This window comes from Nyctibius grandis, chromosome 3, assembly GCF_013368605.1.
Source record: "Nyctibius grandis isolate bNycGra1 chromosome 3, bNycGra1.pri, whole genome shotgun sequence".
NCBI lineage: Eukaryota > Metazoa > Chordata > Aves > Nyctibiiformes > Nyctibiidae > Nyctibius > Nyctibius grandis.
In genome coordinates, this window is record NC_090660.1 from 95,150,536 (window position 1) to 95,175,331 (window position 24,796).

General features: G+C 37.5%; 1 protein-coding gene across 40 annotated transcripts in view; it reads right to left on the reverse strand.

Moving 5' to 3' along the window:
- RIMS2 (regulating synaptic membrane exocytosis 2) overlaps window positions 1-24,796 on the reverse strand; it is a 531,876-nt gene that overhangs the window by 36,430 nt on the left and 470,650 nt on the right. For 18 of the 40 annotated variants that reach the window (XM_068395859.1, XM_068395854.1, XM_068395860.1 and 15 more), the window contains one exon: window positions 22,951-23,192. The exons of the other annotated variants lie outside the window; for them this stretch is intronic. In XM_068395859.1, the coding sequence (XP_068251960.1) occupies window positions 22,951-23,192 (242 nt within the window). The remainder of the gene's footprint in view (window positions 1-22,950; window positions 23,193-24,796) is intronic. 40 annotated transcript variants of the gene reach the window in all.

Sequence of the window (24,796 nt, forward strand, 5' to 3'; positions counted from 1 at the left end):
TCATGGTTAGAATGTTGTTCTTGGGGGAAAAGATAAGTATTCTTAAACAGGATTAAAGACAAATAGCTTAACACAATGTTAAGCTGTTTAACTGGGATAATGAAAACCAGCTTTGTTATGAGCTACTCAGACTTTTGCAAAAAGCCAAATAAAACATAACGGATGAAGTCTTCAGAGTGAGGAAACAAGAGATGTTCTTTAAAGAGCTGAGTCTGCCAGGCCAGATAAATCACACAAACTTCTGGTTTCCAACATCCATATAGTCTAATAATCAGCCTGCTTTTTTCATATGCCAGACCAGAGACAAATATGGACAAAACATAAGAAAAAAAAATGGCCATATTGGGAAAAAACAAAGGTCCAGTTATTCAATATTCTCTCTGTCAGCGTAGCTAGTACCAATGTCTAAGAAACACAAGTAAGGAAAAAAAAGTATAGGAAGGAATGTCTCTATTTCACTGACCACTGATTTGGAGGCTCTCTGAGTTAGAGGCTTTTGTGTTTAATTGCCATTGCTAGGTCCAACCCAACTCATTTTGTCTAATCTCCTTTTGAGCCAGTATATCCATCAGGTCCATACAGTATCCTAAAGAACGGGTCCCACAGTTCAAATTTGTACTGTGAAGAAGTACTTACTCTCTCTTATTTGCCTGGTAATAGCCTGCAATGCCCTAGTTCTTGCATTGTGAGAACGATGAATAAATCATTCTGTAGTCACCTTTTTCACAGTATTCCTAACTTTACAGCTCTCAGTCATATCCTTCAGTCATTTTTTTCTGAACCAAAAAATCCTATTCCATATTTTTCATCACCCTTGTTGCATCTTTTCCTATTTGCTCTAGCTTTGTGTGCTTTCTGAGGCTGTGGGGACATCAGAGATACACACAACAGAGTAATATTTTCTGTGATGCTTTGTTATTATTTTCCTAATAATTTTAACTTCATATTTGGGGGAAAAAAATATAGAAGTTTGACTGTAGAGTCACTTTCATTTGAGAGGGCTTAATAAGAAATAAACTTTCTTATTTTTTGAACAACTTCTAAGCTGTAAAGAGTGATAAAAATATTTCCCTTCTATTTTGGAAAGCCTCAACACATAAAAACCTGTGTTCAGACAGTGGTCTGAGAAAGTTGTGACCAGATCTGCGTGCTTGAACTCAGAGACCTATGCCTCTTTCAGTATACAGATTTTGACTCAGGTTCTATGCTTGCTTTGTGTTGCATCCAGCAGGACTGAGATGTACCAGATAATCCCATTTCAAGTTCATGTATGATTGACACAGAAAATTATGAACCTGGACCATTTCAGTGTCATAGGACAAAATGGAACTATAGAGAAAAATGAGAAACTTTTTTAGACATCCTAATGAGGAAAGTCTTTGAAGACAGGCAAAATGTTGTGACAGGATTACAATAAGTGGCTAAAATGTTGGCAAACAGGTAATGGGATCCATCACAGGAAGCTAGCAAACAGGCCTGGAGAGTGACCCGAAATGTTAGGTGAAGATGATGTATAAATGAATGACAAAATAAGAGCAATTGCTTCTTAGGCACACACCAACAAATGACAGAGTCAAACATATATCTGTTTAACTAGAAAACACCTTGATCTGGGATTTGATACAAATAGTGCAATTAATTTTTATATGGGACTAGGAGAAACCACTGATCATCACTGCCAAATCTCAACTGGAAGGGAAGAAACCTCCCTTTCATGCAGTTCAGGTTAGTCAGATGAGACTGAACTAGAAGGATGACTGTAGCCAAGTACCCAGTACAACCTTTGGCCCAAGTCACATAAAGGAACCTGTAAGCACAAACCCTAATGCATGCAGAGCCCTGGTGATGTTAATGAAAGTCTGCAGGGATATAAAGGCTCCTGGACTTCCATATGCAAGATCTGCACCCTAGAAAAACAATTTATGACACAGGCAACTATATGAACAGGCCAGTTGGAAGATAAGTAATGGGTGCAGTAGTTCTTCTTTTGAATTCAGTATGACAAAGGATGGGCTTTCACAAAGAAGAGAAAGGATTTGAAACAGGAAAAGTTAGTTGTGAAAGTAAACTTCAGTAATCATATGAAAATTGTGAACATGGGGAAATTTGCCATATATACAGACACGGGAGAGTAGACAGAGGACACAGACTGGGGCAGCTGCAGAAGATTGTGCTGGGCGTGTTATCTCCTGAGATTTGAGGAGCCACTGTTAAGTTCAGAACAGACTGAATTTATTCCTTTGGATTGGGTGAAACTGACAGATAAATATGTCTATTTTTATTACTGTGATTCCATTATAGACACCACAGAGGCTTTGGTTATATTCTGGGCTCCTACCAAATACCCAGCTAACACACATAACTGACAGGTCCTTCCAGCTGGTACTCTCTGTCCAGCTCTGTCTGCCAGCTGAGGTGCACTCGTGGGCCAGAGACCCAACAACTACACTGCAAAGCAAGACCTCCAGTTGCCGTGAGGGAGTAAAAGGGCACAAAAGAGGGGGTCTTTGCTCAGCTCCTAAGATTTAGCAGGTCTGATACCCACAGTCATCAGAAGTGCTTTTGCAGGTATCCGTGCCCGTGCAGGGGGGTTGGAACTAGATGATCTTTAAGGTCCCTTCCAACCCAAACCGTTCTGTGATTCTATGATTCTATGATTCTATGATTTTCTGTTAGTGAGACTAATATTTTCTTTTGTTTGCTTGTGCTTTCTCACTACGGTCCTACATCTTGGCATCGCATCCAAAGTTACTGCTAGAAGGCTGTTTTATATCTTATAAGAGGACATTGTATCTTTGAGTCACATTTTTAACTCAAACACACAAGTTAACACTCAAAAGCTACCTAAACAGACACTTTTAAATTATGAAGACTTATGCATTTTGTGTCATGGCTACCTCAAGAACTACCTCTTCCTTTTGTAATTACTCCACTAGTGAGTATCAGCTGTACCTAATCTATCAAACAGAAAGGACGTAAGAGCAGGGTATTTTTAGAAAGGGGTCCTTCACTTTCAAATGTAGTTCCACCTAGAGATCAGAAATTGCCGACTTTTAGGGGAGTCTGTGAACCTTTTCTTCTTCCTTAGGATTTTGAAGAGGAGAAAGGGAAGCTAAGAGGGAAGAAATTGTAGTGGACTCCGAGTAAAAGTAATAATTTAATTCAGACTTTGTAAAAAACTATCATTAACTCAAATACAGGATGATTGAAATTTAAAAAATAAAACAATTTTTAAAAGCAGCACTATCTGAAAAAATTCCCTTTTTCCCCAAGAAAAGGAAAGAAATTTGATGAGAATCATTGTACTAAATAAAGTTTGCTCTGTGAGATATATAATAATTAACTGTATTTAGAAAGCATTCTGTTTCATTAGAGATGATTCTTTAGCCTCAGTTTATTTCAGGTTCAGTTTGAATCAAAAATCTGACCTAGTACTTTGATTGGGGGAGGGAAGTCCAGAACACATGGCCGGAAGGGACTTCTTGGGCCATTGAGGCTGCAGGTCCCTCGCTGCAGGACTTTTGAATCCGTCAAGTTTGAAGAGTCTTAGCATTTTCAGGTGGCCATACTAACATCTTTATTTTTCAGTCTCTCATCAAGAGGTATTAGATGCTTTGTGTCAACTGCCCTGCTTCGCTGTACTTCTACAAGAGTGACAAAGGCACAGTAAGCCTCAGGATCTGACTCTTTGCAACAATCCTGGTTAGGAAGATTAACTAATGAGAATAACTGGATCTGACTGCAGAACAATCTTTTCAGTCGGCAAAGTGGTGGGACAAAACAGTTAAATGCGGATTAATTGGGGTAAGAAATAATGATGCTGATACAAAATAATATTATCATCATAAGTACTGAATATGATGAATCTGGGTAAATGGTCGTATGAAAATCAGGTTAAAAGATTTCTAAAAGAGCTTTGGAGTTCAATAGCAAGGAACACATCTGTTCTTCCTCGTGACTGAGATACTTTTAGTGACCTTTTCTTTAAAAAGCTGCACTCTCAAGACCATGTATTTATAATTTAACATTGTATTAAATACTTCTGCAAAATCAAAAGATAATGTATGTGCTTAGAACCTCTAAATGATGAATTTGAGACTGGAATGAAGTCACATTCCTGTTCCTTTTATGGTTCTCAAATGTCTGTCTGTACTGGCGATTTATTTTCAGAACAAATAAAAGTAGCATTGTAATTATCCTTCTATGCTAACAGTTTTGTTATTGTATTAAAAATGTTTTAAAAGGGACACATGGCATTCACTGGCATAAACACTTGTATTGTGAAATGGATCCACTCTGCTTATGCCTGCTTCTTTGCTGATATAATTTTCCGGCAGTATGTCTATATTGTATTTCTGTTACTGGAAGTTATCAATTTTATGAACAAATACAGTATTTGCTTTCACAAAATAGAAGGAAACACAGTAGTTCTTCTGTAAATTATTAAGAACATGTTATGTAACTACTTGCAACAAATAACTTGTTAATTCTGAGCATTTCTTATGACCAAATGAAGTAAAATACAATAATATTCAGAAAGGTATCAAAACATCACCTGTTAATGGATAGGATAAAACTAAAATGTTATTTTTTTTTGGTATTATAAGACAAAATAGGGTGCACAGATGTATGAGAAAGAAGTTTACTGGCATAATGTTAATGCCTATCAGATGATATGAATGAAGAGCACCAACCATGCAGAAAACCACGTTTCTGTCAAAGGAGTCGGGGAGATGATGACATAACAGAGGTGCAGGTTGGGCAGAATCACTTTAGGCATTCGGTACACATTACACATCAACCATGCACAGGACTAATCTTCTAATGAAGGTTACTTCCCCTTAGCTCTACCCTGCCTGATAGCTTATGTTCATTTCTCCATCACTGAACAGTATCCCCCAAAAAATTTCTTTTCTGAATTTTCATCTTACCTCCCTTGTTGAATTATGATAATCTAAATATTTTTCCATGAACTATAGTGCTGTATATGTCTACGTAAACAGAGTGAGAGAGAGAACAATCCCTTTCTTGTCCCATAGTAAACATTCTTCATTTCCCCTCCTTTCTTTCACGGGGAGGAAACACTTTGTTCACATGCCCCATTTTGTTTCCTAGCCACTGAACAACCATGTAACCCAAACCTGAGGGCCTAAAATTGTAAAAAAGAGACATTTTACCTAGTTTATAACTGTGAAAGACTGTATTTTGTAATGAAGCAAAGGAATTTACTCATAAATGATGTCTAAATAGGTATTGATAATACACTCCTTGCCATGGTCTACCCTCAGTTGTGAACAAACATAATTGGCTAATTTTTATTCAGTCTAAATGTTATCCATGCATCTAGCTTTGCTGTCAGAGTGAAAGGAATGGAAGTAACTTGATGAGAAACAAAACTGAGTAAGGATAAGAGGAAGAATCCTGAAGGATGTTGAAGTTCAGGACACTGAGGTTAAATGTATGGGGATAAAAAGGGAGAGAGAAAGTCTGTCGGAGCAGTAGGTAAGGAAGATTATTTTAACTACTGAGTACATGAGGGCATGCTGCCATACAGCAGAAACCAAGGTATCCTGGGCTGCAGGGGGGAAGTGCGTATACAGCACAGAACTGTATAGCATAACAATAGGACTTGCCTACTTTTGGGGAAGGGTGTTACTATAAAAGCGTCTGCCTTAAAAATCACATTGTTTAAAATTTTTCTACAGACAGGCCAAGACTAATCTCTTTTTGCCCAGAGAGAAGCAGTATCAAGTCTCATCATTCCTGTGACATACTCCTGTCTAGTAAAAACAAGTACTCTGCGCTTATTAAGATAAGCAAGGATCAATCATACACTGCTGAAGAAAGTAACAGGAAAAAACAACTCCAGGAATAATCAATGGTGAAGTCTTTCATTTCTTTTCATTTCATTTCATTTCATTTCATTTCATTTCATTTCATTTCATTTCATTCTTTCAATTGATTTTCTTCCTGCTTAGGACTTAGGCTTTTCATAAGAAAGCTTTAGTGCGTTTTCAGTCCAGTAAGGAGTGGGTAGGAGTAATAGTCATCACTAAGAAATCATGTCCACACATGCATGTGAATCTCACCCTTCTCTCTTAGAGCACTTCTACGGCCTTCTTCACTCATGCCTGAAATATAGTAAACTTTGCACATGATCTGCATATGGAGAAGGATCTGTAGATTGTCTCTGAAGCTGTCTGTTGACAGATCAGAAGAAAAAAGTCCCATACCCTTGTTACTGCAAATTTATTACAAATGAACTGAAGAACCTAACACAGTGAAGAAGAACTTGCATGGAAAAGTCACAGAAATCTAGCTGTGGCTTGGCTGCCAGAGAAAGTATCAGCGTAGGCACTGTTACATGGTGACTTTCTCACCATGAATCAGTTTGGAAGACAGCAATGAAGCAGTTAAATCAGAATAATATCTAACAAATATCAGTTTTCACTGGGTAGAAATTACAGAAATTAGAAACAGAGAACTCTATTAATCCAGCTAGCCATTGCCAATGCCAGAGCAAGGGTGTTCAGTCTCAGGCAGCCCATTCAGGAAAGGACTAAAAATCCTACCAGCATGATGCTATTAGAATCATAGAATCATTTTGGTTGGAAAAGACCTTTAAGATCACCAGGTCCAACCATTAACCTAGCACTGCCAAGTCCACCACTAAACCATGTCCCTAAGCACCGCATCTACAAGTCTTTTAAATACCTTCAGGGACGGTGACCCCACCACTTCCCTGGGCAGCCTGTTCCAATGTTTGATAACCCTTAAGGTGAAAAAATTTTTCCTGATATCCAATCTAAACCTCCTCTGGTGCAACTTGAGGCCGTTTCCTCTTGTCCTATCGCTTGTTACCTGGGAGAAGAGACGGACACCCACCTCACTACAACCTCCTTTCAGTTACTTGTAGACAGCAATAAGGTCTCCCCTCAGCCTCCTTTTCTCCAGGCTAAACAATCCCAGTTCCCCCAGCCACTCCTTATAAGACTGGTGCTCTAGACCCTTCACCAGCTTCATTGCCCTTCTCTGGACTCGCTCCAGCACCTCAGTGTCTTTAGTGTAGTGAGGGGCCCAAAGCTGAACACAATATTCAAGGTGTGGCCTCACCAGTGCCGAGTACAGGGGAACAATTACTTCCCTAGTCCTGCTGGCCACACTGTTCCTGATACAAGCCAGGATGCTGTTTGCCTTCTTGGCCACCTGGGCACACTGCCGGCTCATATTCAGCTGGCCATTGTTCAACACCCCCAGGTCCTTTTCCACCAGGCAGATTTCCAGCCACTCTTCCTCAAGCCTGTAGCGGTGCATGGGGCTATTGTGACCCAAGTGCAGTCACACTTGGCCTTGTTGAACCTTATACAGTTGGCCTTGGCGCATCGATCCAGCCTGTCCAGATACCTCTGCAGAGTCTTCCTACCCTCAAGCAGATCCACACTCCTGCCCAACTTGGTGTCATCTGCGAACTTACTGAGGGTGCACTCAATCCCCTCATCCAGATCATTGATAAAGATGTAAAAGAGAACTGGCCCCAATACTGAGCCCTGGGGAACACCACTTGTGACTGGCCGCCAACTGGATTTAACTCCATTCACCACAACTCTTTGGGCCCAGCCATTAGCTGCTGTATGTTGCACGAATTACATTCTTTAAAATGAAAAAGAAAGACATAACAAACTTCATGACCAAGCATACAACCCAGTTCACACATCCAGCTGGCAATTCTGTGCTCAGCCCAGTCTGAGAAGTGAAGATGAGAAAAGCTCAAATTCAGAATGAAATATACCATCAATATTAATTATCCTGTCCTGATTCACTGAGAGCCCAGCAATGCCCAGTGCTGCAACCTGACAGGGCAACTACAGCTGCCAGGTACAAAAGCTAAGTGTGTCATTTCCGTACATCTCCTAAGGAAAAGGTTCTTATATGGTTGTGCTGTCTGCCCACGTGGGCATTCTTTTCTCCTTACTAACTTTTGAATCTACGGAACATTTGCGTTCAAGTTACACAGTAGATAGAGATCTTAAAGGCATTAGTTTCCTACAGGTTTAATGAAAACAAATAGCTGCTAAGAGCTGCAAATCAGTGCTCCCATGAAGGAGCCTGAGCTCAGGTCGGACTGTCAGTCACCATTTGCACAGCTTGTCTCCCACTAGGAGGGGATGTGGGAGAGAGATAAGAGAGGTCCAGAGATTTAGGAGATTTTATCAAGATCTGCAGTATGCTAACAGAGATGAGATTATTGTTGAGAGGAGACATGTAGGCTCCAATACCTCTAAGATCTGTAGAACAACTGAAGTTAGGAAGAAATAAAAAACTTAAAATATGCATATAGAAAATACATATATGTGTATATATATGTATATTATATACATAAATCTTTGATGGAAATGCATACCTCAAACACATATTTAAATCAGGCTTGCTTTCTTTGAGACTGTTGAATCTAATTTTTTTGAAAGAATTGGACATTTTCTCTCTACTTTTCATTACCAAATTAAAAGAGATACTTCAAAAAAGCACCTTAAAAGGCATCTTGAGGTAACATAAAAATCCAGATGAACTTTAATTCAAAATAAATAGAAAATTTAACACAGCTGGCTTGTTTTTGTTTATTGCATTGAGGATGACTCTGTGAAACCATAATCTGATTTCCTGTCCCCAACAAAGCAGTGATTTTCAATGACCATTTTTGTTTATTAGAAGCTACAACACTTTTATAACTGTTCAATGTTAAAAACCAACAGGTGATACACTAACAATAAATAATTACTGAGCCCAAACAGTAGCAGAAAATTAATTAAGGATTTTGAGGAATGGGGGAGAAGACAGCATGACACTTAAGAATAAAAGGAATTTCTGTCTGAGTTGCTCATGTACTCTGCTTTCTCAGGATTGTCCTAGTGACTCCAAGCAGTCCTACACAGTTCTCCTTCACAAAAGCTTTCCTCTCTTGCTATATCCTCCCCCAGCTGCTATTCTTCCTCTAACTCCCTTGTTACTGATTCCCACACTCTAATCCGCAGCCAGATCCATGCTGTCATTTAGTCCTCTCCTGCGTGTGCCTACTTCTCCTTCTTTCACTGATGCAATTGTCGAATTTCTCCATACTCCACTTCCCTCACCTCTTGACTCTTTCTCTCACATTAAAGTCTGCCTTGCTGCCTCCTGCTGTTTTTCATCCTCACCAATCACTTCTGCTTTCAGGCTGTGGTTCATCTTTGATGAAAATCTTCTCAACAGGCTGTCTGCTACCAGCCGCAGATGCTGAGCCCTTCATGCTGGATCTGTACATTTTTACTAGTCAGATATATCTTGCTACCTTCCTTTGATATCAATACTATCCTATGATATTAGCACCTTCCTTTCATACTGATTTAAGACCAATATCTTGCATGCTCTGTTTTCATAAGAACTGATAGAACAGTTTCTTCTTAATATTTTTAATTATCAAGTCTTTTTTTTTCCAGAATCTAGAAAATTCCTAGGAGGTCACTGTTTTCATGTCTGCTTTCACATCAAGCCTGCTTACTTTCAGTGAAATCCAAACTCTCTCTGGGCTGAAAACAAAAAAAAAAGCAACAAAAGGTGTTCTTCTCTGGTAGTTAGACACTGGACAGACCTGCCATAATTCAGCATGACAGGTGGAGAAAAAGCAGGAATTGATGGGCTGAAGGTGGAACTAGAAAATGCAGTTAACTCTGCTAAAGGGAAGGAATGCAAAATAGCTAAAAATGGCTAATTAGCTACCTACAAAGTATTTTCAGATGAGAACAGAATTCTTGGTGATATGCCAAAAGATTAAATGGAAAATAAGTTCAAGGATTTTAATGAGTTTTACCTGTGTGATCACTGACTGTGATTTCAGCCACTTCTATCCTGTCCACACATCCATATATATGTAAAAAATATGAAACACAAAGTTATGAAACTCAGAATGACTAATGTGGAGATAAAGACTGCAGTATGATTTACATACAGGTAAGCATTATATGAGCACATTGCTCTGCCATCCACCTTATCCTCCTGAATTTGATTATCTTTGTGGTCTACTCATTCAAATGTAGATGAAATTAGCCAAGGCATTATAAGCTACAAGGTTTTATGGAGGGTGCACACAGGCAAATAAATCCTCCATCATGGAAGGGTGAATGCAAGAAACTAATTTACTCTGGCTATATTTATAGTACCAAAGTCTACAAGGGCAGGACACTGACGTACAACCACCCTCGTGATTTCTTAGCTCACTCCCTGCCACTATTTTGACCTAAGCCAGCAGAGCTTTCCCAAAAAGCAGTTCAGGAGACAGCATGGGCATGGGAGGATTCCAATAGATCTTAGGGATGAGGCGATCCTGTTCTGAGGAAAACTTCAGATAGGTTATGTTAGCCATATGGACATCATCCAGATCTTGCTCTCAGAACCAGAGACAGACCCTCATCCTTTTATTTATCTGTACAGATGCAACCTGAAGTGATCATAAGATTGAGAGCTTTGGAAGTCTCTCCAGAAGGAGACTTTCAGATTCCTTTCCATATATACTGTGTATCTTCAAACACCAGATGAGTATAGGATGGCACCAAGGTAAAATCAAATGACAGAAAGTTTCTTCTCTCAATCCAGGAAAGCTGAGAATATGCAACACCACCAAAACTGGCACATGTTTAGATTCATGTCCCCACGGAGAAGAGACAAGTATGGTGGCAAAAGCCAAGACCCAGCTTGGACCATCTGAGAAAATTCATTTCAAAATTGTAAAGAATCCTTTTCCCAGTGGGGTTCTGTTCAACAATTCCTGTATTCTGCCAACACACTGCATGAAAGCACTTGCTTAAATGGAATAGCAAAAGGTATGCGAGTTAATGACTTCTACTGTGCACTGAACACTTACAAACCTCTCCATAAGGAAGCTGCTGAACTGACTGATCTGTTCATTTTCATGCAGCCTGACCTCTAACAGTTACTTCTTGCTGGCACCTGGCTTCTGCAAGTACATTAATGGAATATGAGGAGGTTCTTAGCTTGTGCGCTAGCTGAGAAGTGTTGCTTTTAAAGGTAACTTCTATGGCAGTATGGTCTTCAGCCACTGGGCAGCTGATGGAACAGCACAGTGAACAGTTCTCTCCAGACTTTTATGTATTTCGCCTATTTAACTGCAAGTGATTTTCTGTGCTTCCTGGCACTTTACTGATGAAGACATGACTTTGGCTATTGATAAGATATTAATTAAACCACAAAGTGTAGTAACGGCAGCAGTGAGGCAGCTGAAGTGTTTCTCTAGTTCTCATCCTTTAGTGGTCCTAGCAAAGAACGAGAGCTGAAGCAGAAAACAGGATTGCTTTTGTGTGAAAAGTGGATTCACATGTCTTCCCTCCCTTTCTGAGGGTTGATATCCCTCAAATGTACCACTGATTCAGTGGAACTACTCATATGTTTAATAGCAAATACAAATACTCAGCTGATTTCCAACATTCATAAATAATATTCAACTTCAAAAATAAAACCAGAATGTCTTTACAACAGGCAAATAATAAAAAGTCTGCCTAAACCTTTTTCTTCCTCCAAGTTACACATACTCGTATAAAACAATTTTACTTGCATCCTCTGCATGGGAGCTCAATTTTCAGTCAAGTAGTGCAACTCATGGTATACAGAGATCAGGAACTGAAACATCTTTTCAGTTGCCTGCAAACTCCACGAAGGAACCAACTGAAATGCCTGCTCTGTGGATATGCCCAAGAATGGCAGGGAGCTCGTAACTACTTGTGAAACAAAGAGGACATATCTAACTGAGAGAGAGTGACATAACAAGGAAATATAGCTGGTAGCAGGGAGAAGAGGTTCTTTGCCCTGTTCAAGAAAAAGCACATTTTGGTGAAACACGGGCAATGCTTCTAACTAGACCTTTAAATTCAATAGTGGTTTTATTTTAGTTTTGAAGACCTTTCAGGATGCATGAATTTCCACAAGATAATGATTCCAAACTGGAACTTTAAGGTTTCAAAAATACTACCCAATCTTGCATACTCTTGAAATGACTGAAAATATTAAAACAAATATTTTAAAATTTATGTCTAAATTACAAAATGTTGACATTTAATCAAGTCATAATGTTTTATATGAATGCTTATTGCAAAAAAAAAATACTTGTTACTGATAAAATTCAGAAGTCAGTCAGTAAATTCATTCAGTTATTAAAAAGCATCTGTAAAGAATTTTTCTGATGTGCATATATCATAGCATATTTTTTACACTGTATTAAAACAAAAGTAGAATATTGCCTTCCTAGAACATGTAATTTACAGATTTTAGAACATCTATAGTACAGTTTCTATAAAAATCAGTGTTATTTTGTAAGGTGTTACTATGTTATCTTTCCCACTTAATATATTAGTTAAACATGGCAGGTTTCACACAAAATATTACATTAATTTTACATTTTGAAAAATACTTAAGATATCCACCTTAGAAAAATCTCAGTAATGTTGGTAACTATTAATTGATTTAGTTAATCACAGGGAAGTAATTTTTCCTTCACAGTACAAGTTTGTTCTTGACAGGTCCTACTGCAGCAAATAGTAACAAGAAAAGTACTTATTACTGTGAATATTTTCAATTAAGTCTCAATGTGATTTCATAGAATGAGCTAAAAATAATTTTTACTGGCACCAAATTCTACCTAGACAATGGCAAAACCTAAACATTAGAGTAAATGGCAAAACCTAAACATTAGAGTACTATAGTTACAAAACTAGATAAAATCTGAATGTAACTTTTGGTGCAGAGTTTCAATTCATGTAAGATAATATATATAGTTTAACATTTCTTATTGTAATGAAAGGATTATGACAGTAAAAAAATTCAATGTCATTTATACAAGCACTTTCAAGCATGGGAAAAACTAAAAAATAGGTATAAAAAGACAAACTGCCTCCCAATGTTGAAGAGAGTCTGTTTTGATTACTTTGCAATAAAAAGTAGGACTGCTAAGAAAATATCTCCCAAAGGTTCTGCTCATCTTATGCAAATACACAAAGAACCATACACAAATTATTTAGCTGATGAGGAAAAAGTAAATTTTTGCCTTTGTTAAGAAATCATTCACCTTTTCCTAAACACGCTCCATTATGAGTGGTTTGAGAACAACCTGCATGTGTTCTTCCTTCTGTGACATGTTCTCAATGACAATTTTTTTCTTCTTAATTCTTCTTCTCTTCCCTGAGCAGGAAGAGAGAGTTTAACTGAACTCACATATGCCTAACAGTATTAGTGAAAATCCTACCACTTTGTTCAAGCAGTAATCAAAATGCAATAACAAAACCTGTACTGACATTTAAGAAAAATCTTTGAGGAATTCCTCAGACGTAAACTACTAAAATATAGAAAAACTGTAGCAAAAATGTACAGTTCACCAGTGCACTCCTTGAACTAGATTCTCAAGTTTCCACTGAATTTAGATGCACTTGTGATTTCTTCAAAACCCTCATTATCCATTGCCAAGGCATTTGGTAATTGCTAAGTATAAGCATTTGTTTTACTTCATCAAGTTGAAAAAAAAAATTTAACCTGGAGTTGTCCAATAGCATATTTAAGAAGCACAATGTACACCCAGGACAGAAAAAATAATTTCACAAATTTCTTTTTGTTTTGTTGCTAAAGTATGGAATAGGAACTTGACAAGTTTTAGGCTTTTATTCTGGCTCTCCGTTGACTTCTGCTGGTCTCAGGTAACATCTCTTTTCTGTTCCTCTCTTACCCTCCCCCATGTTTGTCTCATTTCTCTGTACAGACTGGAAAGGTCAGATATGAATAAAAAAATGGTTTGAAAATGGATACAAGTGCCTAAAATGCACAGGAATTTGGGATCTTATTCCAAAGAAATAAACCTGAAAAATCCTTCTGATAGCCCCAGTGGTGCCAAAGTTCCTCAAAATCAGCCTTCTCATCCAAATTTTCCCTCTAATTTTGATTATGTGCATGTTGAGAAGGTACTGACTCTTGCCAACATGGAGATGGCAGGGACCTATCCTACACATCAGCATTCAGAAAACGCAGGTCCTGCACATTCTTCCTCAGGGATAACTCTGGTAAGCTTTACAAACTGCAGCTACAGGACTACTCAAGAAATGTAGTTTTGGCCACTGCTTTCTTTTATTGTATCTCTAAAGAAGCAGAAACCGAATCTCAGTTTTATATTGCAACCAAGAGGATGTTTCCATGATGGAGGGAGATATGGGTTCAGAGCTCCTCCCCTGCTGCAGAAGACTAGGACGTATCCCACTTTCTTGGAGAGTCCTATCACACACCATCTGACACATACCTGGCATGCACTATTTTGCAAACAAGTTTTTGCTAGCACACAAAAAAAACAAAAAAGGAAGAGCCAATAGGCCAAATAATGCGTTGATAGGAGAACCATGACTGTAGGCTAATGGTTAGAGGAATTTGTTCATGAGTAGAGGGTTCAGCTCCCTGATCATTATTTTTTACTTTCATGTAATTATTTTATAAATTACCTTCTACCCTTAGTAAAAAAAAATTCATTTATCAAAAGCGTATTAACAGTATTGCTGATTGCATGGATAGTGTTAAAGACATAAATTCAATATTGAGATATGACTTGCTAATGTACCTTTAATATTTCATTCCATTTAAGTACAAGAAAGGAAATTCTGTATTATTATGAAATGTTAAATTAAAAGAAGATGTAGCCCTAATGAATCTGTAAATATAAATGTCATATTTATTTATTTTTGGTGCTAAAATGCTTCTGATAACTGTCCAAGAGCAAAGTACAACAGCCCTCTTCCTGTTGGCCTTTGGAGATCTGAAGTAAATCTCCCTTCACGGCACATTGTTATTTAGTGAAGGTGGTTCATAGAGCAATGTGAAGATGAGTATTATCCTTCTGGAAGAAAGAATACAAACAGTAGCCATTGAGGTGGCTGTGTAAAAAAATGACAATACTAGAAATATTATTTCAACTGGAAACAAATAAAACTGAATTTTCTTCCCTAAAGTATAAACTACATAGATACCCAGAACTGTAACTACAGGTAAGTATCCTAGACATTTCAGGCAAACTGGAAACTGAATAATTGCCAGAGTAAAAGTATGAAATTGCCCTATAAAGTTCTTCTTTTCACTCTCAAGTTTCAGTAGGATGAAGTCAGAGCCCTTTTTCACAGAATATCCAACAAGAAATTCACATATATCACCTGTTAACTAAGGGATTATAAAATCCCCAACGGAGTTTTCAAACTGAAACTTTCTTAAGGCAAGCCTAAATTATTCTGTTGAATAGCTCTCACATAGCCTAAAAAAGAAATGCTCTCCAGATTGAATTAATTCAGGAAGGACTGTGATGGGTTTTCCTTATGTAACAACACAAAGAATAAATCTTGTTTGTCGTCAAAACAAAAATAAAACTGCTTTAAAGTTTTTTGATGAGATGTATATTTTTTTTTTTTTAGCAGGGATCTTATGAGAATTCTTCTGCTCTGAATGAGAAAAGATAGCTTAGCAGTATTCTTACCAAGAAAGATCACCCTACATTTCTCTCTCTATTTTTACCTCCAATTATGGAAAGAAAAAAATCTTGTGGAAGGTCACGCTAAACTTTCTGATCTCGCTTATAGCTTTCTTCTTCTTTTTCCCTTATTAATGAGATCAAGTGGTAATATAAGTATGTTGCTTTTTAAGGAAAGGGTTGGCAACACGGAAAATAATTTTTTTGAAATATAAGTAGAGGTTTTTAATCATATAAATGCCTACAACCAGGGGATTTAGTTTTTCTTCTACCACAGTCAGCTGGAAATCTCACAGGTGTATATCTCACTGAGTTGGTAACTACATATCAGAGAGAGAGAGTTCAATGAGTAATTTGTGACTGAGGCAGTATTGTTCAGTTGGTGTACATGATCTCCATATTTTGTCCCAAAATGAAGCCTTTTATTCTTACTTCCTAGTCTCATCACAGGACCACCTTCTCATCTGCCTGGAATTTCTGCTTATATATGGCATAAGGTGTCTCCCACACTTTGTGCGTGAGAAGTGTCTTCCAGGGGACTTCTATAAGATCGTAGTTAGCACTGCCTGGAGTTCTGTTTAGACACCTCAGCTATATATTTCTTTTCACTGCATCCGTCTCTCACAGAAGCTTTATGAAAATCCAGGGGCTCAAATATATACCTACCTCCTCTACAGAAAATCCATTGAGGAGAGTTGCATAAATTTTATACTGCCTTATCTTCTTTCCTAGTCTTTTCCTACATGTGGAGTAAAACAATTTAAAAACAGAAATCTACCACCTTAGTAAAATACATTTAAAAGCCTGTGTAGTCAGCCTGTTTAGTTTGCAATTAGAGTCTATCTATTTATTAGCATACTCTCCAGAGTTTATTTAGTAAAAGCTGATTAATGGTCTTGGTAATGTATTTATTATAATGGTACTTTCTCTTTGGTAAAGGATTCAGGTCACAATTCTCAACTAATCAGTAGGACAAATTGGCCTTAATCTCTCGTCATCTGCTAATCCTATATTTCTATCAATGTAATATGGGTTTATTTTTAAACTAAATCAGATTACACATCAAGAATACTGATACAAGTATAATATTACACATTAAAGCAATTTATTAACATTAGCAATCTGTCTCTGGAATAGAAGAGGTAATAAAACCCCAAACAAATGGCTTGCTTCAAATTACCTGAATTACATATGTGATTTTAAAAAAATTAAAATATATGGCCAGATTAAAAATAGTGAATAATAATTTCAGTTGCCGTTTTGGCCACATAAATTAATTCTAGGGATAGAAAATAACAATGTGTATTATGAAAACAAATACACTTTTAGTTCAGTAAGTTGTTTGCTTACCATATTCTATGTCATTTTAGACAATGAAAGGCAATCAATGTAGTTTCTCCTTTAGTTACCACTGTTGGAAGTGATTAATCATCACCTTCTTAATAGGATACATATGTACTGTATGTGTGGTAGAAGACTGTTTTTTATATAAATCCAAACTTTGAATTGAGAAATGTGAAATTCCGTACAAGACCAAGACCAATGTTCCCAACAGATTCCCTTCAATTATGCCAGTAATTGAGGAAATTGCTCTACAGGCTACATGGTTGGTTCATGACAGACATAACTGAGACTATTCTACTCATGAATACAGCACTTCAGACTGTAGTTTCAACACCCTACAAACCATATTGAATCCAAAATTTGGCTTTTAACACACAGAGAAAATAAAATCCCACTCAAATTTTTTCCTCTGAGACCTACTTCTCCTACATTTCTTCTAAGAAAAGATCAAGCCATAAAATATCAAAATTTCAAAATACTTTAACCTTGTTTCACTGGGGTTACCCTTTGGACCTCTCCAGAATTTGTTAAAACAGAAGTGCCTCTTTTAGATGAACACTATTTCATTGTCTCAAGGGCAATCATAATTTTATGTGCACTGAATCAACTGATTTTTGCACTTTTTTCTACAGAGAAATAGAACTTCAAGAATATAGTGCCATAGTTTAACCCCACCAAAATTATAAAGTGTATTAAGAGAGCACAGAACACCATGACACATTGTCCCAAAACTCTGCTTTTACAGCCCTATACCTTCATGCCACATGTGGCATCTTGCCAAAGTTTGTCTTCCTGCTAGAGGGACAGCCTTTATCTTGTTAATTTTTTTTTAAAAAAAGCTTTTTGGTTCTAATGAGATTTTAATAGGTTTGAATACTTGTCTATGTCTTAGTTGACCTTGCATAGTTTTCCAATAGTTTTCCAGTGCTTTCCTACAACTTTTAGGTGAGAATTTGAGAATTCGCCTATTAGAAACAGTAATTAGCTTACATGGAGCAATGTGTTGTCACGGAGAAACCCCAGTTCAGGCAGTGTCAGTTGACCCCCAGGGTCATCTGCTAGGTTTACGTATGCAGGGCCCTCCAGAGCAATGTACCATGGAGTAACGCTCTACAGAGACACACAAGGGCAGTTTATTTCTATTCAAACACATGGTTACACCTCTCTGCAGGCATTACTGCACTGATCACTCTCAAGTCATGCTGTTACATGCTTTTTGTCATCTGTCTTAGTACTTGCCATCTATTGTGCTCATATACCCAAAGACATCATGGGACTCAGTCTCTTAGAGTGCACTGGGCTCTGTACATGTGACTGAATGTACGTAAACACACAGGAAATGTTTTAGTATGCATGATCCATGGTGTGGTCCAGATTCTAAAAAAAGTCTAGAAAACATAAATTAAACTGCTTAGCCTTTTGTATATAATCAACCTACAAACACAACAGGTCTTGGCTAACTAAAGAAAAGACAAAATATTTTCCCAGCTAAAGGAGAAATGTCCGCTAAATAAGGGAAGTCAAGACATGCAGGTATCCACCTGCATGTAAGTTGAAAGGGAGATCTAAGATTGTGTAATCAGAAGAGGGCAAAGACTTCACTCATTAATTAAGTATATCTGAGAATTACAAATCTGCACCAGTATGGAAGCCTGATCATCAGTTCCCTCAGGGCTGTCCAGCAGGAAAAGGATTGCATTCCAGATATGAATAGCTAAGCAAATACTATTAAGATGGTGTTTGGGATTTGCATTTTGTATTTTATTTTCCTCTGTAAAGAAAGCCAGCTTTTCCACTAGGAAGAATGCCTGTGGAATCAGGGCCTGAAGGTTACAACATAAACGCTTTCAAATCTGGCAAATGTCAGCTTCTAGGAATGACTGCTTGACTCAAGTGTAGGGAGTATTCCTTTAGCTATTTTTTGTAGCACTGACAAGGTACAGGAACGAGAACCAAAATAAACTCTGATTTACCTTGCCACTCTACTCTATAGTATCTCATCTTCTACTAAGTCTTATCTTAAGTAAAAGTTACCTTAAGTAAAATTACTTTTGTGTCATCCAACCATTAGCTTGATTCCAAGGTTAAAGAAATTGCTGGAATTTCCAGACTCTTTTTTTTTTTTTTTAATTATAAAACAAATCAGTTCACAAAATACTGTTCCTGTATATTCTCACACTTAAAATTTTCATTAAATCAAGTAATAGGAAAGAAATATCACAGCAGTGATACACATTGTTAAAAGGAATATGAACTTTTAAAAAATAAACTACAACTTTCCTTTAAGCCCAAATGGAAACCAGAGAATGTGTCATCTATTTTTATTCATGTTTTCTATATTCCCATGGTGTTAACACTGGCATTTTTTCTGCTCTTTCTTTTCCCATAACAATAATGATCCACAGAGCACCACTTAAGATCTTTTTCATGTAATGGATATGAGAATACACTTGGATTCTCTTGCTATGATAATCTGAAAATATCAGTTCCTTGTGCCTATGTGCATGAGGTCAGATCTTTTCAACTTTTTGAATTATTGTTTTACTCTCATAAACTATCCTTGATGGGCTTGCTCAGCAGAGTTACTGGATTAGCAGTTTTCTAGGCATTTAAGACTGTATATGTGTGAGAAGAAAAGAGCATTGCTTATTCAGGTTTTTGTCATATTTCAGATGTATTCAGTTCTTTCTCTGGAGGCCTTCCAACACAGAATATACACTAGCTGTAGCTGAATGAAATCCCAATACTGTTGTTAGGTAATGAATTATTATTATTACAATTACTCCTTTTACTCCCACCTGTAACAACAAATCAACATACACTTTGTCCATGAAAACCCAAACAACTGTCCGTACCTGAATACACTAAAAGAATTACAGACCAGAATAAAAAATACTTTGTTGTATGTATTTTTAGTGTCAATTTCTTAATACTATGCCAAATAATGAGAACTAACATAAAATTAATTTGAAAAGACAGGAAAAATGGACCTTTTAAGGCATTTATTATGTCTGATTCACAGTCCTGAAAGCAGTTATGATGACATACTTTCAAAAAACTTCTTGCACAGATTTAGTTGTAAAATATGAATGAAGAAAACAACTGAAATACAATTATGCTTTACAAAACACTTGAAAAAAGTTTCAGAGATACTGATAGGCATTTCTTCACTGGCTTCCATATGAGCACACAGTTTATAAAAGCCTAGTTGCAGTAAATATGATCACAACTTTCTGTAGAAGTAGTATTGTTATCTCATGATATCAGTATGTTTTTTCAATCCTGATATGTAAGGAGATACTTAGCTGATCAACTGAATGACATAACTTCTTCAGAAACTACCTAAGAACCCTTTATACTTTGACCAGTTTCTATGTAGTACCAGTGCCTTGCCACCTGAGTATCCCCTGCCTCTCAGTTCCAGAAAAACATGCTTACAGGACATCTGCAGCACATTAGTGTTTTGATCCTAGCCCTTGTATCAATGCTTGTACCAATACACAATTCCTTGTGCAGGCACTTACCATCTGAAAACAGGAACATGATGAGATAAAGCAGGGAAATTTATAAATTCATTAAATACAAAACTGCAAGTTTTAAAGCTCTGGATGACAATGGTGTCCAATATTTTCTTTAAGATGTGCCAATGGATGCTGAAGACATGCAAAACATTTCTTTGTGATGTGACCTCACCCTCCCAACAGGCCATCACCTTGTGTCACTGGGGACACAGCACCGTACACATACTTCATCCAGGGGCTGACATGTGGCCACAGGTTGCTCACCGTATGACCAGCGTGCTTGCATGACCCAACTATTTAAATGATGCATGTGCCTGTCCTGTTAGGTGCACCCACATGTGGCCACCAGACAAGAGCCCTCAGAAGCACTGTCAAATAGGGCAGTATGAGCTAGTATGCAGTAATAGCTCTACAAAACAACTCATATGCAACCGATAACATGAGGGGCCTTTTCAGAAGAAGGCAGCAGGAGGTGCCCTGGTTGCTCTCATTGGGGCCAGGCACGGGCCAGCGCTGAGCACAGACCTCTCCCAGCGAGCAGATGAAGGAGAAGGGCTGCCAGCCAGAGCCGTGCAGGCTCCCCTGGTTTCTACTGCTCCTCTAACAGCATTGAAATACAGCTCCTTATTCAAGAGTTTTCCAGAACACCCCATTCACAGTCAATGGGTCAAGAGACCTTGAGTGCTTTTGAAAGAGTTACATTTCACATTTGTCCCTGACTTGAACACGTAATCAGTTGCTGGATATAACAGAGAGAAAAACTTCAGATTAAAAGTCCCAAATAACTAAGACATCCTGGTATTTAAAGCAAATCTAGGCAAGCCACACAATACAGATTCTCTCTAGTGCTGAAGCATATTCGAACAGCATACAAAGAGCTGATGTCCTTCATTTAATATCTTACAGTAAGAGAGACCAGATTAGATCAGAACTAGTAATGTAGTGCATTGTATTTGACTTGATATCCAAATATATCAATACAGTTACATACCTGTGTACTATCACATGAGTAAAATTAGATTTCTAGTTTTTTTCTTACCCAACCAGACACTTCCCAGATCTGTATAAAGATTACTTCATGTTTTGCCTCGCAGTCATTTGAACTCAGAGGAAATAGAAACATATATGAAACTACCATTTCCATAACCCACAAGTGAGTCAGTAAAACATGACTGCTGCAAAGGCTTGCCTACTGATGGAGTCATCAGTGTCTGTGTAATATTCAGAGCTTTCACTATATACATTCTCCTCCTCTTCTTCATTCTCTCTTGTCTCCTATTGCATTCAGTAAGATGCACACTCAAGCTCTCTGCTCTCTTTCTGTGCTCCTCTGTCTTCTAAACTGTTACCCCTCTTGCTTACCCTTCCTTTCCCCTCTTTTTTACTTCTACTCTTTCCAGGTATTTTAAATCCCTATCCTACAAAAGTTTACTTACAAAATTTACCACAGTTTCTGACATTGCAAATCATTGGTTTACTCAATTTACTTATACATTAAAACTCTTATCACTTTGGTTTCACAATATAAACTGCAAACGTTCCAGAGAACTGAAAAATCTCTTATCAGTGTTTGAATGGTGATTAGCACAATGGAGACCTTCAGATGGGACCACACACAGATGCACTGTAAACTTATGTTGAACCACATGACATTACAACATTTGCTTCAATACTGAACATACAATATATCTTCTGTACATACGTTGAAATATATAAATATATATATGCGCATAAATATAAAAATTGCTTAAACACTTTTTTGTATATATGCCATTTAAATACAAGTAATCTTTTTCCACATAAAACACACTTGTCTTATACAGCTTCCTTAATTGACAATGAGAGCTTTTCAGAGTGCATTATATGGATTTTCCCTGAAATAGGAAGAATAGAAAAAATGCATAAGCTTTTAAATGCTTTAGGCATCAAAGCAGAAAAACTCTCCGTTTTTCCTAGGCAGAATATTTCAGTATCAAATTTTAACTGAGATATAAACAGAAATGAGAAAAATTTATACTGATGGTGAATATGCTTGTAGGCTGAAAATAAATTAGTTAAAAAGCAATAAAACAGTTGTACTAAAGTAATAAATTATAACATATTTTGTTCAGGGAAATTGTTTCATTTCAAAATAAGGTTGCACGTTCAAATGTGAAAAAAAAAAAACATATTGAAATAAGCAAACACTATTTGTGCCAAAAGCAAAGGAATTTTGCAGCATTTCAGAGACCCTTCACAAACTCGCAGTGAGGATTCCCCAAACAGAAGTACAGCAGCTCATGTTGGCTCCTGAGAAGCAAGGAAGTAGTGCATTAAGCAGGTTCCAGCAAGCAGAAAATAAAAGCCTCAGTCCAACCTGAAAAGGATCTTTGCTAAAAAAAAAGTAGTTTAGTAAAAGTTTAGAGAAAAAAGGTGTTTGACCATTTTCTTCACTCTGTAGAATATTGTTCATTAGGCAACTTCAACAGGATATCCAAATGATTAAACCATAATACATACACATTATGTACTTTTAAATGATGATTTGAGAGGGGAAAAAAATCCAGTTCCTACCAGTTTGGCTGAGTTGTGACGTGCTACGGCTTTTTCGCGAGAGGCCCACGATGGCGACCATCTTTGCACCAATGCTGGAGCGTCTCTTTTTGCCGCCACCACCAACAGTTCCCACTGCTGTGTCCGACTGGCTGCCATCATTCTTCTCCAGTGTGTACATGTCCCCGCTGATGCTGGTGCTCTTAGTCATGTTCTTTCCTGAGGTGCCCATCTGTCTGCTTTGCATTTTGGATGTAAAGACACTGTCAGCCAGTAGATGGATAAACAGCGCAGACAAAGAAGAGTAAAAAGGGGAAGACAGAAAAGGACAGTTTCAGATGGAAGGTTTTGGGAGACTGGAGGGTCAAAGCAGCTAATTCACACAGATAGGGTTTGGTTTTTGAGAGGTGAAAAGGATCAATTTTAATTCCACGTTTTGTTTCATCTCCTGTAAACATACTTGACTCATCAAAATTGTGTTTTAAATAATAAGCTCTTATTTACTGATTGTCTTAAAATACATTACCAGCAAAAGCATATAAATCTATATTCCTCCAGGAAACAGATACTTGATTCATTGCTGAGCTGAATGAAAGGATATCAGTCTGAAGCCTAGCTTTGGTTTCTAAACAGCCAGACCTTTCAAGGATGTGTTCAGTAATCTGGCTTAGCTCAGTCATAGTATGATTTTGATGAAATTACACAGTAATGAACAGCTGAAGGTTTTTTGCTCCCTCTCTTCAGCAGCAAATACATGTATCATATATGTATTTCATACAACACTTGGCTGCTATGTGACTTAGATCGTCATTACTGATAAATGGAATTTAATTCTGATATACCTTTGTACTGATTTATAGACTGTTTCTACATGCTCTACATGGCTGCATCTAAATTATCTGCTGCAGCATTTCACAACATGCCCCATGAGGACCTGATGTCCCAGTGCTCCAGGCTAAGGGACCTTTCCTTTGCACAGAAATGATGATCTACAGGGATGGCAGCAGCAACTATCCAAATTTTGCCCTGACATCTAACTGATAGGTGTCTGGACAAACATCCAGACCTGGAAACACATGTGGGCTTGAGAATACATAGAGAATATTTCTACACAGAACTTAGACCTTTATTATTCTGTCCAGTACAGTGCATCTCACTAAAAAGTCCCCATTAGATACAGACTTAGGCAATCCACAAAACAGTGCAATATTTCTGGAAACCAGGGGAAATTATTTTTGTGTTAAATCACCAGCATATAAAGACTAAGAAAGAATATTTTTGCTTTTTAAACAGATTTTCAAAAACATGCAAAGGCTATTCCTAGAGCTTTATCGCTAAGCAAATAGCTCTAGAGTAAATTTTAGTGGGTATAGCCACACTCCTTTCCCCCCACCTATAATGTCCTGAACCTATTTCAAAAAAGGAAGGTTGTATTGCTTCTTTATTAATTTTTTATAATACATGTTCTGTCAGACAAAACTTATCTATGGAATTAATTCAGTCCCTTCAAAAGCAAAGGGATCACTGGGTCTCTTCCCACTCACTTAAGGGGAAATGGGATGAGGCATCAGATTTGGAACAAACCTGCAACTATTTAAGATATTTGAGAGGTACCCATAAAGTGCTTTGCTCTTTAGTTGACATCTGCATGTGTATGAAGGCACAAAATGCTTGGAGTTAAGCCACAACACAGAAGAAAACATAGGAGCTATTTTATAGAAGAACTGGACCTCTGCCATTAAGTCAGAAAAATATTAGGTGTGTGTCTGAAGGAAGTTATAAGGGAAAATATGAATGAGAGTTTGGATCAAGAGATGAAGAGGCACAAAACAAAGCTGAGAGATAGCCATAGTGGCCTTGCCTGCAC